The sequence below is a fragment of the Plecotus auritus genome, assembly GCF_963455305.1.
Source record: "Plecotus auritus genome assembly, chromosome: 7".
In the NCBI taxonomy this organism is placed as follows: Eukaryota; Metazoa; Chordata; class Mammalia; order Chiroptera; family Vespertilionidae; genus Plecotus; species Plecotus auritus.
The window spans coordinates 117,522,509-117,536,678 of NC_137774.1; the positions used below are offsets into that span (position 1 = coordinate 117,522,509).

General features: G+C 34.8%; 1 protein-coding gene across 1 annotated transcript in view; it reads left to right on the top strand.

Moving 5' to 3' along the window:
* Positions 1–14,170, top strand: part of ST8SIA4 (ST8 alpha-N-acetyl-neuraminide alpha-2,8-sialyltransferase 4) — an 87,611-nt gene that overhangs the window by 13,637 nt on the left and 59,804 nt on the right. The window contains exon 3 of the mRNA XM_080680560.1: positions 8,556–8,813. Coding sequence (XP_080536686.1) covers positions 8,556–8,813 — 258 coding nt within the window. The remainder of the gene's footprint in view (positions 1–8,555; positions 8,814–14,170) is intronic.

Genomic DNA, 14,170 nt, shown 5'->3' on the forward strand with positions numbered 1-14,170 from the left:
GCCGCATTTGGCTCGTGAGCCGCAGTTTGCCGACCACGGCACTAGGCAATTATATGCATACAAATTATTTGTTTAATCTCTCCAGTTTGACATTGTTACCCATGGAGCATCCTTCTCTCATGATACCTAGCTAGTATCTTCCTCATTATCCCAGACTTTTATACCCATATTTGAATTTAGAAACCCTATACAAACATGATGAGATAATTATGAGAAAAACAGCTACAGGATGTGGGACTCAAATGTGGTTGAGTTTAGAACAGAAGAAGGATTCATATTTCTCCGAAGTAGATTGGAAAGAGAGAAATCTGGGTCATTATAAAAGGAAATATTTGTAGCATTATTCATGGTGGCCAAAACTTGGAAACTAAAGTATCCCTCAATAGATGATTGGATAACGAAGACATGGTACATATAGTAGTAAACAGTGGAATACTACTCAGCCATAAGAAAAAATGAAATACTTGCAAAACATGGATCAATCTTTCATGCTTAGCGAAATACTAAGTCAGGCAATAAAAATCAAGAACCATATGATTTCACTCATGTGGAATATAAAACTGAAAGCAACAAATGAACAAATAAGACAAACAAACAAATGAAACCTGATAGACACAGACAACAGTATGGTGGTTACCAGTGAGGCAGAGGGGTGGAGAAGGTAGTAAAGGGTAAAGGGGGTCAAATATATGGTGGCTGATGGAAGGCAATTTGACTTTGGTTTTAAACATGCAATGCAATAGAATTGTACACTTAAACCTATATAATTTTATTAACCAGTGTCACTCTAATACATTTAATAATAAATACATAAATAAAAAGGATTTATTTGATCTATAAGGATGTCTCCAAAGAGAACTTTAAAATGGAAAGATTTGAAAAGAAGGGAGACAATTAGGTAAGGAAAAGGAAGGTAATGGAAGAAAGCAAAGTAAAATAACTAATTGGCAATAGTTTAATTAATGTAACTGACCATGCCTTCCTAGCATCTGTAGAAAAATGAAAATGTAGTTGTGCATGAGGCTACAGAGTTATATTTTGCTATTATTAAGATATTCAAACTAAATGTATTAAACATAAACTGACCCAAGCAGTTCATTATAGTAATTTTACAAATTAATAAGGGTTGCATTCATATCTTCTAGGGTAATAGTTTATTTTTAATTATAACATCTGATAATATGTGTAAAATATTAGTATTCTTTTCATATGTTTCTTCTTAACAGATAAAGAAATAAGCAATAATACAATGAGCAAATATTAACTAATGCATACAAAGTTGTCACATACAGTGAAATACTACTCAGTGGAATGCCATGGAATACTATTATTAGGGAATACTATTCCACATCTACAGTGGTATACTATTATTTCTTTACAAGGAAATAATAATTTCTAAAACCATTATTGCACAACATGCAAACAATTCATTAAAATTATAATTGCCTATAGCAGTAGTGACTAGTGATTATTAATCAGTATGAAACTTGTAATAAAAAATTTAGAATACAGAATGTCTTATTGTTCACTTACCTTTTTTTTTAAGTCACACTGGAAACTAATTGTACAGTGTTTTGAATTAAGTTTTCTATTTTCCTCCCATATCTATAGCATTTATGTAGAACCATACATATTACTTTGTGTCTGTGTGGGTGTGGGCATATTTCATAAGTGTTTTCAAAATTCTTCTTTCAAGTTATTGATTAGAAATTACAACTAATAATTTTTTATCTTATGTGATTGAGCCATGCTTACAAACCTTTCTCATTTAAAAAAATCTCATTAAACTTAAAATGCTCTTATGATATTCCTAGTAAATTATCTATTTACATTAAAATGTAAAACAGCCACTGAAAATACATTTTTCCTTACATTTATAGACATGATTTTATTACTAATTCTTTCAACCACATCTGTACTCTGCTACTTTCACAAACACATCAAGAATGCACTCATATATATTCATCAAACAACTGTACCTCAGGGGAGTTACAAGAGAGAGATGGTTTCCTGTATTGGTTCATTGTATTTTGAAGATTCATCATGGTTTAGGGGAGTTTATTCACCCTACAGCTAACTTTATAATTAAAATAATTTGCTTGGTTTAAGGCTTGATTTTATTAGTTCTGGTTTGTTCTTCATTATTGTAAGCTAAGAAATGGCACACCTAAGATGTGAGTAAGTCCGTGAACATTGTACTGAGATATCATTTGGTCATGTCCAACACTTGTGACTTGACTTAGCTTTTTCCATTTTTTAAGTTGTTTCTTATCTTTCTTTTTTACTTATTTTTCATATGTTGAATAGAAACTTAAAGAATTATAATGCCAAATATAGATGTACAGAAATGTATAAGCTCAGCTACTCTTCAGGACAGATTAAGCATGTCATAATTAGTCAGAAAAAATACTTTCAACTCTCAGTATTACCATATATCAAAGTTCTCAAACAGAAAAGGCTAGCAGAGCAACTAAACATAACTGCAAATTTATATGTGCTTATCTGTAAAGAAAGAATTTTCTGTTGCCTTCATCAATTTACCTTAGAAAAGGGTCCCCATGTATTTTATTCAGTAAGTGACCAGTAGAACACATCTTGGGTCTCACAGCTTCATAATGGCAGAGTCAAGCTTTAAAACCAGGTCTAATTGGAAAACAATATTTTAGTACTAAAATGTATATTATTAAATGTATCTTTATGGAGTATACAATAGTTTTTATGCACCAAAATAATAAAATACATATAAGATAATATGAATCCAATATTACCAAATGCTGGGTCAAATAGTAAATGGCCATCTGAGTGGTAAATTAAACCAAGAAATGCTTTTATTTAAGCAGTTAGAGACAACTCTGCCTTTTTATTTGTTTTATTTAGGATTTTATTTTATACCATAGAGGACCCTAAGCTCAGAAGCCTGAACAACCTATAGGTTATGTTCATTCAGAACTCTGAGGCAACGTGCTCATGGAAATAACCTTTTGAGTTAAAAACGTTTGCGTGTTCTCTCTGCTTTTCCTAGGCATAATGAAACACTTGGCACTTCTTAAATTATTTTTTTCTTTTTAGTAAACCATATCAATTGATTTAGCAATTCTTGTCTGGAGTCACAAGTTTGTATGTGTCATAACCTAATTTGCTTCTCAACTTGTGATGTATTCCAACTGTAAGATCTGTCTCACAGTACTTGCTGATGGAGTCAACAGTGTCATTTGGATTAAATTTTCGTTTCCATAGGGGCTTAATCACAAGGAACAACAACAGCCTGTAAATATTGGAATTGAGAGTCTAGGAGCACATGTGTTTGTTGTTGACAAGTAAGGTGCAGAGAAGAAAGAGTGGCACCTGTTGATAGGTTAGCCCTAGTTCACATTTCACAAGTGAAAACAATGTTTAGTAAACTAATTCTCTGAGACTCTGCAGCTGCTATTTCAAGTGATGGCTGTTGTTGAAAGGGAAGTTCTAGTTGAAAATTCAGTTGAAAATTTTTGTGTAGAATCTATTTCTGTCAGTTTAACTGTCTACCCCAACTTTTCAGTTTAAGCCAGCGTTGCCTAACAAAAAATGACCTTTCTGACTAAGAGTTTAGTCTCACTGAAAGTGAAACAAGTATTTTTGGTTTTTTCAGTTATCCTTAAAACAGTTGCTGAGTTTAGGTGTGCACTTATCTAATGGGGTTTCAAAAGTTGCTTTATGTTCACAAAATGGCAAAGACATAAAAAGCCTTTTTGTTGTTGTTCTGTTAAGTCACACACAGAAAGCACAACCCCCTGCTTTAAATATCTGGTAATAACTTGACTACTTATAGGAAAACTTGTACAGCAGCTTGAATAACGTGGTTTCATTCAACGTCATTCCATTATACATTGATGAGAAAAATAATCATTTCTTGGTTGGGGCCACTGTTTGTGTGGAGTTTGCATGTTCTCCCCACGTCTGTGTGGGTTTTCTCTGGGTCCTTTGGTTTGCTCCCACCACAGATACATGCATGTTAGGTGAGCTGGCATGTCTACACTTTCCCAGTCTGAGTGGCCCTGAGCGGGAAGGGTGAACTCTCCAGGGTGGGTGCCCGCCTTGCACTCTGAGCTGCTGGGATAGGCTCCAGCTTCCTGTGACCCTGAACTGGAATAAGCGTGATGGGAAAGAATTCTCTTATTTTAATTCATCTTTCTTAAATGTATATATAGTTCACATTTATTTCAGTGTTTAATATTTGAAATGTTTTGGGTTTTTACTTAGAAGTTTGATGATGTTTCTGTGACCAGAAATGTCTCGTAGAAACTTCACTCATATAGATCAGTTAGACTATGGCAAAATTGGTTTTGTTATATGTCTTCTTTCTCTTGAAGTCACAGTTTCGAATAACCTATCCACTATATTAAATGAGGACTTACAGTACTGGTTCAGCCTGCATATTAATAAATAGCTTTTGTTGGTTCGTGTTTCTTTAGAGCCCAGAAGTTAAACTGAGTTTTCTTTCCATTGCTCTCATTCTGAAGTAATTTTGTTTAACCTGATCTTTTCATTCATATCAATTATCTTCTGAGCAAAATATGTCAGTTATCCTTGATGATACTTAAAGGGTTGTTTCAGTTCCAAGTAAATTCACTAGTTTTTCATGCTTCCAAGGACATTTAGTTAATTGTACTTAAGCTCTAGTTGCCTTCTTTCTTTTTTTCTACAGTCCAAACAACAACTAGACTTAGCAAATCCACAGAACATTATATAGTCTGTCACATCTAGAATCTAAAAAATAGCCCTAGCTGGTTCATCTCAGTAGATAGAGGGTCGGCCCAAGGACTGAAGGGTCCTGGGTTCAATTCCAGTCAAGGGCATGTACCTTGGTTGCAGGGTCAAGCCCTGGCCCCAGTCAGGGCTCTTGCAGGAGGCAGCCAATTGATGTGTCTCTCTCACATCAATGTTTCTCTCTGTCTCTCCCCCTCCCTTCTACTTTCTCTGAAAATCAGTGGAAAATTATCCTTGGATGAGGATTAACAACAACAACAACAAAATGCCTATAACCTGCTAAGGAGAAAAGGAAAGAACTAACATTTTCTCATTGTTTTAAAAAATAAGCATCAAAATATTATTCGCTAAGTAATTATTTTCAGTCTTACTTGCATCCTACATCAGGAATCTTAGCTCAGATAAAAAGACTAACTAACAGTTTGGTTTGATATAAGAAAAAGAACAAACTGGAAACCCTCACGATTTTTTCTCTTCCCCTTCAGTTTTAAAAACAAATACTACACAATCATTCTGAGTTTTGCCTACAAACTTACATTTTCCTATTTTGATTAGCCTATGTGAATTGGTATTTTTATTCTGTCTTGGAAAGTACTTTTACAATTTTTACTGCCGCCAATAAAACACACACACACACACACACAACTGTTGAGGCTATAACAGTATTGAAGGAACACACAATTGTATCATCTGTACTTAATAATTATATATCTCATTAAGCATTCTTTTCTTCCAAGAGTAGGACATTATGTTGTTTTTCAAGACATTTCTGAACTCTAATAATCCACTTTATTATATGAACTTTTCTCTGAATAAATAAATTAAAGATGTCCATTAATACTCAGGAATTTAGAAGACTTAATGCTTGAAAATATTTTTACTGCTTTTGATCACATGACAAAGGTTCTGTTATGTGAAAGTCCCTCTCGCACCCTCTTGCAATCAGTTGTCAAGCATTTAAGTGTTAATTTTTTTTTCATGAGGAAAGGTATTTCCAGGCTCTAAAGATTCTTCTTTCAAATCTGGACCTGAAATCTATTCACTTCTACTTGCATACTTGTGAGTACATCTTCAGATATCTACTGCAACTCCTTCGAATTATGTTCAAAGGAAAATGATAATATCATCTCCTTTGGTGATCTGACCACATCCGTGCAGTCTTTATTTTAGAGCCAGCCTTGTCGTTTTCACAGGAAATGAACATTTTTTTTTTTGTTAAAATACAAGTGTCGAGCATTACTTTTTTTCTTAAATAAATAAATTGTAGTTAATAAGTCTGTATAAAAGTTTATATGGATTGCAGCTGTTGGTGCTAGTTGTTAACTTTTGTTAAGAATCATATATACTTAATGAAATGAAAGACTTCTCAATTTTCTGCAATTCCTATGCCCTATAGTTGCTAAATTCATTGGTTGTTTTCTTCTCATATAATTTGTACTTTGTTAAGATAAATTATTATAGTGTCTGATAATATTTCTATTAATTTTAAAATTTCACTGTAGTGCATTTATACAGATTTTTCCTGTACAAATTCCATTCTTTATGAACCTAATATTCCAAATGTTTGAGAAATTTTTTCAAAAAATCATTTTCTTTTTCAGAGAGATTATATATATATATCCCATATATATATATATATATATATATATATCCCATATATATATATATATCCCATATATATATATATATATCCCTTATATATCATATATATATATATATATATATATATATATATATATCCCTTATAAAAATCTGGCAAAATTAAGTTTTTAATCACCTGGCTTCCTAATTATACAACACATTAAATTGGGACTTATTTTCTTCCCTCTTTGCTAGTCATGATTCTGGCTTTTGTATGATTTGATGAATTGCCTTCCTGATGGATTGATGGGAGGACAGCCATATTTTGTAACAAAGTATATAGATTGTGAGGGAGCTTAAATAGTAACAACACTAGAGGAAAAAATATGTCTGTCATATCTTGAATGTTATAATAATGGCATTGTATACCAGCTGCAATAGTACACTTTAGTAAGTAATATCCAATTCTCAATCTAGAAAAGAGCTTTCTCAAATTTCTTCTAGCTGGTATATGTTTGGTAGTTTAAGGATTAGCAATCTCAGACTTGGTAGACCAAGTGCATAGTGTCTTTGGCAATATAATTCCCTCAAAAATTTATTACACTCCTGGGCTACTTCTTTGTAGTTAGTGCCTGGTATAATTAAACCCACCCCAAAATATCATCTGAACAGGACTCTTCCGTGTTTTTGCTCCCTCAATTGAATGGCAGCTACTCTTACATCATTTGAATGACTACACTTAGATGGGATATCCCTCTTGCTGCTAGGATGGCTCTGATTTATGGTTGCATCTCTTGCTCACTGGGGTATTAGAAACATTGGGGAGGTCCCAATTACTAGATTCTCACATGGTTTAGATTAGAGGTCATTACCAGAAACTATCCTTTCCATCTCAGCTTGCAGTTTAGCCATTTCATGCCTATCTTTTAGTGCCTTGCTCAAAGGAACAAGCAACTTACACTTTAAAACCAATTCTTCAAGAATGACAGGTTTTCAGGTATAGACTATGACTCCCAAATTATTGCAGATAACAGTTTTTATCAGGAGCTTTGCTGTATCATGCCAAGGGTCACTACCTTTCTAGCCTACTGTATCTATATTTTCATTTTCCATCATCAAACTTAACATATGTATATATGTTGATGTGGCATCTCACATCTTTTATCAATTTCTTCATTAGTTATGGGATAGGCTAAACTTTCTTTCAAAAGACCTTAAAATATAGTGGATTAAACAAGTTGAAAATTTATTTTTCTCTCCAATTAGTTACTTTCATGATTCACTCATATACCATTTAAGAAAACAGACTACATGACCAAACCCAGCTGCACTTGGATTTGAAAACTTGGAAATGTTCTAGTTGGCCATCCATGTGCTCAATGAAAACTTAGAGGATTCAAATACTAAAAGGAAGCAGGGGAGAAAGAACACTAAGGAACAATTAGCTATCCCTGCCATGCATGAGTCCAGTATTTTATCTATCTTTTCATCAAATGTACCCATATTACTTCCTGGGTCATTGCGCTCAGAAGAAAGCTTTTACATACATACCAGGGTCCAGCATGCGAAATCGCGCGAGGAGGCGCCCCGCAGGGCACTGGGCCAAGAGCTGCTCCATGCACTTCCTGGTGACCGGTCATCTGGTTGTTTTGGTCATGACACCTCTTGGCCTTTTATTATTATGATAGTGCTATAGTTTTAATTCTTCTTCAAATAATTATAATATTCACATAATTTGGGTACATCTCTATAAGTTCATTGGAGGGTTCAATTATTTTAGTAGAGTTTATTAAGGTGTAATTTCAAACAATTTCATGTTGTTTCTATTCACCTTGTGACAATATTAAACAAAATAGATAACTATAGAACATTAATTAATGCTAGTAGAATGTTAATTATGCAAAATCAAGTCATGACAATTGCATTTTATTTATTAAACTAATTTTTCTGTATATTTTAGTAGATGAGGGGCTTTTGCCATTCCACAAATAGGTGTAAATACTGTGTTTATTTAGAAAATCATTGAGAAACTATATGCAAGTGATTTTTAAAACATATATTCTATTTCCTATAGAATTTGTTTAACTAATTGGTTGCTTCAATTACCTACTCACAATTTAAGATTAGTAATTTACCAATTTACATTTCATTATATGGTACTTTGTAAATTATATCACCAGTTCTTTGGTATGTTGCCATTAATAGGAAATTTTGTATTTCAAATATAGGAAGAACATTCTTCGTTTCCTAGATGCAGAACGAGATGTCTCTGTGGTCAAGAGCAGTTTTAAGCCTGGTGATGTCATCCACTATGTGCTTGACAGGCGCCGGACACTAAATATTTCTCAGGATCTGCATAGCCTGCTCCCTGAAGTGTCACCGATGAAGAACCGCAGGTTTAAGACCTGTGCAGTGGTGGGAAACTCGGGCATTCTGCTGGATAGTGAATGTGGAAAGGAGATTGACAGTCACAATTTTGTAATAAGGTGAGCTTTCTTTTTTGCCTAAAGATTGTAATTTCTTCAAAGAAGTTTAATGTAGAAGTACAAAACTGGCAGAAATGTTTAAACCTAACATTAATATTAAGGATTATTGAAAGCTCAAACAAATATTTATCTACAATATCCTTTTCTGTGTCGCATCCAAATTTACATTTACCCTGAAATATAAAATTATAATCTAATAGCATTTTTTTCATCAAATGGCAATTTTATTAGATTTGATACTATATAGGAAAACTTTTTATTAATATTCTTCATATTTATTAATTTAATATTAAATAATTCATGAGTATGAAAAATTCATTATATGTGTGAATTAATTAATTCACTTAGTTATATTCATAATTCTCTTTAAAGGGACTACATTATATTACTTTACAAACATTATGAATATGAATATGCAGTGATGTAATAGATGTAAGTTAATTTTACTTTATACTGATAATTATTTAGCAGATTTCAAGGACATAATTTAACAAGTTTCTATTTGATATATTAGTCTAAATTGTCTTCATTATTCTTTTATATGGTATTTGTGTTTGTTAGTATATTTTAATTTTTGAGTTTTCATACACAATTAAACATACCTGTTGGTTTGTCATTGATGGCAAACAGATATTTGATAAGTCATGTGCTTGGTTAACTTTGAATTAAATGAAGAAAACATAACAGTAGACATGGGATTGTGATGGTATCATAAATATTAGTAATTTATAACTCCCAGTTTATATATCTGAACAGAATGTTTTTGCTTGTTTATTTTTTTAGGAAATTCACTGAATAAATGAAATATGTATACTGAAATGTGTAACAGAGCGCTATAATGATAGATAAAAAGTATGCTGACTTGCCATGTTGACAAATAAACTGAAGTCTTGAATATGCCTTTATTGTGCCTCCCATTTTCCCACTCTCTTTGTTCCCATCTTCCCTTTAGCCTAGACCACTGTCTTCTAAGTGTCCCCTTTTTTCTTTTATTTCTCAGTTCCTGCCATGCTTGACCAATTCCCTCCTAATTTCCTCTTGGTTCATATTTTTTTTTTCACTAAAAATGTAAGAACAGCAATGAGAGATAGTTAAAATATCCATTTAAATATATCCACATTCATATAAGTAAATCTTTGCTGCTCAAATCACAGTTCTCAACTACCAGCATCGACTTCACTGGAAGCCTGTTAGAAACACAGAATCTCCGAACTTGTACTCGAGCTGCTGCATCCGAATGAGCATTGAGCAGAGTGCTCAGGTGCTTTTTATGTGCATTAAGGTTTGGGATGTACTGAACAGCTCAATATGCCTGGACAATGCTCTAGGGCCATGGTCGGCAAACTGCTGCTCGCGAGCCACATGCGGCTCTTTGGCCCCTTGAGTGTGGCTCTTCCACAAAATACCACGGCCTGGGCGAGTCTATTTTGAAGAAGTGGCGTTAGAAGAAGTTTAAGTTTAAAAAATTTGGCTCTCAAAAGAAATTTCAATCGTTGTACTGTTGATATTTGGCTCTGTTGACTAATGAGTTTGCCGACCACTGCTCTAGGGCATTACCCTTACCCAGAAGTTTTGACTTCAGGTTAAAGACATTAGTAAGCATGAGGCTCGCGAGCCCCAGCTTGCCAACCACTGCTCTAGGCAAGCTGACATCTCCAACAAATCTGATTTATTAGCCCTGTGTCTTAATGATCAAGTACCATAATTGGTACGAGGTATATATTATTTATTTATTAAATTAAAGAATTAATGTAGGATTTGAGAAAATTTTGGTTCTTGTTTATGTATTGTTTTCTTAGATTTACACAACACTGAATTCCAAATTTAACATCTAAGTAAAGTTCATTTAAACCCTTACAATGAAAAAGAAAATCCTATCTAATAAAGAGGGAATATGCTAATTAACCATCAGTCTGTCACAAAGATGGCTGCACCCACAGCTGAGGCCAAGTTCCCATAAGGAGCCTTAATAAGCAATCAGCAGGGACCTGAGGCTACGCCCTCCGCTGCCCCCATGGGGCTTGACAGGGGACCTCAGGCTGCCTTCCACACCCGGCAGGGCTTGACAGTGGACCTCAAGGTGCACTTCCCGTCCTGGTGCTGGGCTCGGGGACCTCAGGCTGCTCCCCCTAACCCAGAGCCAGGCCGGGGGACCTCAGGATGCGCACCTCACCAGGTGGGGCTTGACGGGGGACTTCAGGCTGCATCCCCCACCCTGGCACCAGGCCAGGGGACCTCAGGCCGCAACCCCCGCCCTAGCACCGAGCCAGGGGACCTGAGGCTGCACCCCCTTGCCTGTCAGGGCTTGACAGGGGACCTCAAGGTACACCCCCCAGTGCTGGGTTGGGGGAACTCAGGCCACGCCCCCCGCCCAGAGGGGACCTGAGGCTGCACCCCCCTGCCAATGGGGCTTGACAGGGGACCTGAGGCTGCGGCCCCCCCACCCGGGGGACCTCAAGGCACGCCTCCCCACCCCAGTCTGGGCTGGGGGACCTCAGGCCATGCTCCCCATCCTGGCGCTGGGCCAGGGGACCTGAGGCTACGTTCCCTGCCCGGCGGGGCTTGACAAGGGTGGGACTAGCCAGGTCTGGATCTATCCCAATGAGGGGGGGGGGGGGGTGGGCGGCCGGGTCTGGGTCTCAGGCAATTTTGAGGCACATGTGGGTGGGCGGGGACTTGACTATGGGTTCCGTGGTGTGCCCCAGACTCTGACAGGAGGAAGGTTTTCATATACATTTTACTAATTTTCTTTCATCTCTGACACTTCTATTATAGAGAAGGGGCAAATAGCAATATTAAATTATTTCCTCTAATAATCCCCTTTTAATGTGCACGAATTTCGTTCACTGGGCCACTAGTATAGGAATATGAAGAGTAGTTTAATGAAATGTCCTAGATATTAAGGATCAGAAAATTAGGTTCCTGACAATTACTAGAAACATAATATTGGAGAAATGTCTTAAGTTTCTAAACATCATTACTTCCATTCTCCAGTAGTATTATTGACAATAGACCTATCATTTCAAAGTGTTTTTTCTAAGATTCAGATGGAAAAATATAGTAAAGAAATGCATAAACTGTAAAGTTAATAATGATTGATACTAAAGCACATCTTGTTTGAATTAAATGTTGTAGTTGAAAATTAAATTTATCACTGCATTTCCTAATAGCAATGTCCATGGACTAGAAATAGAAATTCTCATTGTCTGATATAAACAAAGGACAGACTTTCCCCATATTTATCAAATATGTGTATAGTTGCTGCTGAATAATATGAAATGCAGGCACAGGAACACTGCTCAAACAGATAGGAGTATCTATAAAATCCGAATACGTAAAATTGGAAATAGTTGCAGTGAATGTATGTATTTCTTAAGAAACTAAAGAAATAAGATAAACAGGTTTTACTTTATGATGATGTAGCTTCCTAAGAGAAGGGATGATATGTTTCACAAAAGAAAAAGATGGAGGAATTGACTTGCCTTGACTGATACAATGCAGTTTTATATTTCAATCAAATTTCATTCTTCACTAGTGGATAATTTACAGCAAACTTTAAATCATCCTCTTGATATTCTATGAATGCCTACTCTCTTATAGCAAAATGGACTCTTTTCTAGAAAAAAAGAAAAAAAAAGTCTGCTTTTCTGTGTGTTCACAAAATGGCTTTTTCAGGCACTCTCAGAATATGTTTGTTTTTAACTCAAATGTTTTAAATGAAAACAGCTAATTTTCTGTTAGGGATCCAGGTCCAGGGAATTATAAAGATTTTAAAAAATTCTTATTGATTAAAAAAGATAATTTATATTTTAGGGATAACAACATTGGTTATGTGATATTGCTGCATATATGTTCTACCTTATTTTTACTTAATATATTATTGATATTTTTGATCAGTGACATTTTTACATTTCTTAAACTAATTATCTTTGTGATATATATTAATTTTAATTATAAAATATAGGTAGAAATCAGAATTTTTATTTTATTCTTATTTATGATTTTAAAAATTTAACAGTGTGGTGATTATGGGGTGGAAGGGGATGGATGGAGGTGGTAGAGGACATAGAGGGTATAAAAGCTTATGGAAAAAATATAACAAAGTAAAATTTAAAAAGTCATCTTCAAACTAAATATGGAATTTCTTATTTATTGTGATGTGAGGTAAGGCTTTAACTTTTTTCTTCCAACCATGTCACTCCTTGGATAAAGAGATTTTATTTACAGTAGATAATTTTTAAAATGGAAATGACTATGACTGATAAACTATTTTAAGTTTTGAAACATTTTCTTAAAATGCTTATTCTTCTTTCTAAAACTAGAGTATTATAAACAGATACAGTTACTCATCTATCAATCCAGCAAGAACTTTAAAGTCCTGCATATTCAGTGCAAAGTTGCAGTGATATTGGAACTCCTGTAAAACACTTTAAAAAATGTAAATTGATAAAATTTTTCTAAAAATCAAGTTGATAATTTTTAACAAGTCTTAAAAATAGTATGTTTCTCTACTCAGTATTTCCAGTTCCAAGAACCTATGCAAATGTGTATAACTGTTTAAGTAGAAAGGCATTTTATAGTGCCTGACAAGAAAGGACAAGTAAATCATCATACACCTGGATGATTCGTCATTCAACACATGGAAAAGAGGAATCTAAGGCACAGGGACCAGTAAGCACAAAGACAAATGCTTTCCGTGGTCTTTGGATAAGCAGAGTTTGTGACCATTCTGTTATCACATTCATAATGAGCAACCGTGTGAAAGGGGAAATGGCAAGGGATTGGGCTTAAATGATGAAGTTGTATTACACCATGTTAAGGGTTTACATGGTATCCTGTAGTCCAAGAAAGAACCTTAGAGTTTTTTGGTTTCTTGGCTTGTTTTCGTTGAGGTTTTGTTGCTGTTGCTATAAGCAAGAGAGGAACGGATTTAGAGGTACAGAAGCATGAGCATGTTTGCAGATGGAAGGACCATGCAATAAATAATCGAAGATCAGAAAGAGCAATCAATAAGGAAACTACTAGAAGATGCAAAATAGGATAAAATCCAAGTCATAGGAACGAGGAAAATGATAAACCAAGCTTATATGGTATGATTGGTATTAATGTAAAATATTGTAGAGATCATCCTTTCCTGACATCAAATGAGCATTGGTAAATGGGCATTGATCAGTCCTTCCATAGATTTCAAAGTGTGGCTTCAGTTTTGGGTTTAAGGTATTTGTTATCTTTCATCTATCAAACTCATCTGTAAGTGAGCATAGGCCCAAAATATGTACTCCAAAGCCAAATGCAAAGGTTTCAGTATCTATTGTTTCAAGTCATAGATAGCATTGCTTTGATTTTCCTTATAATTT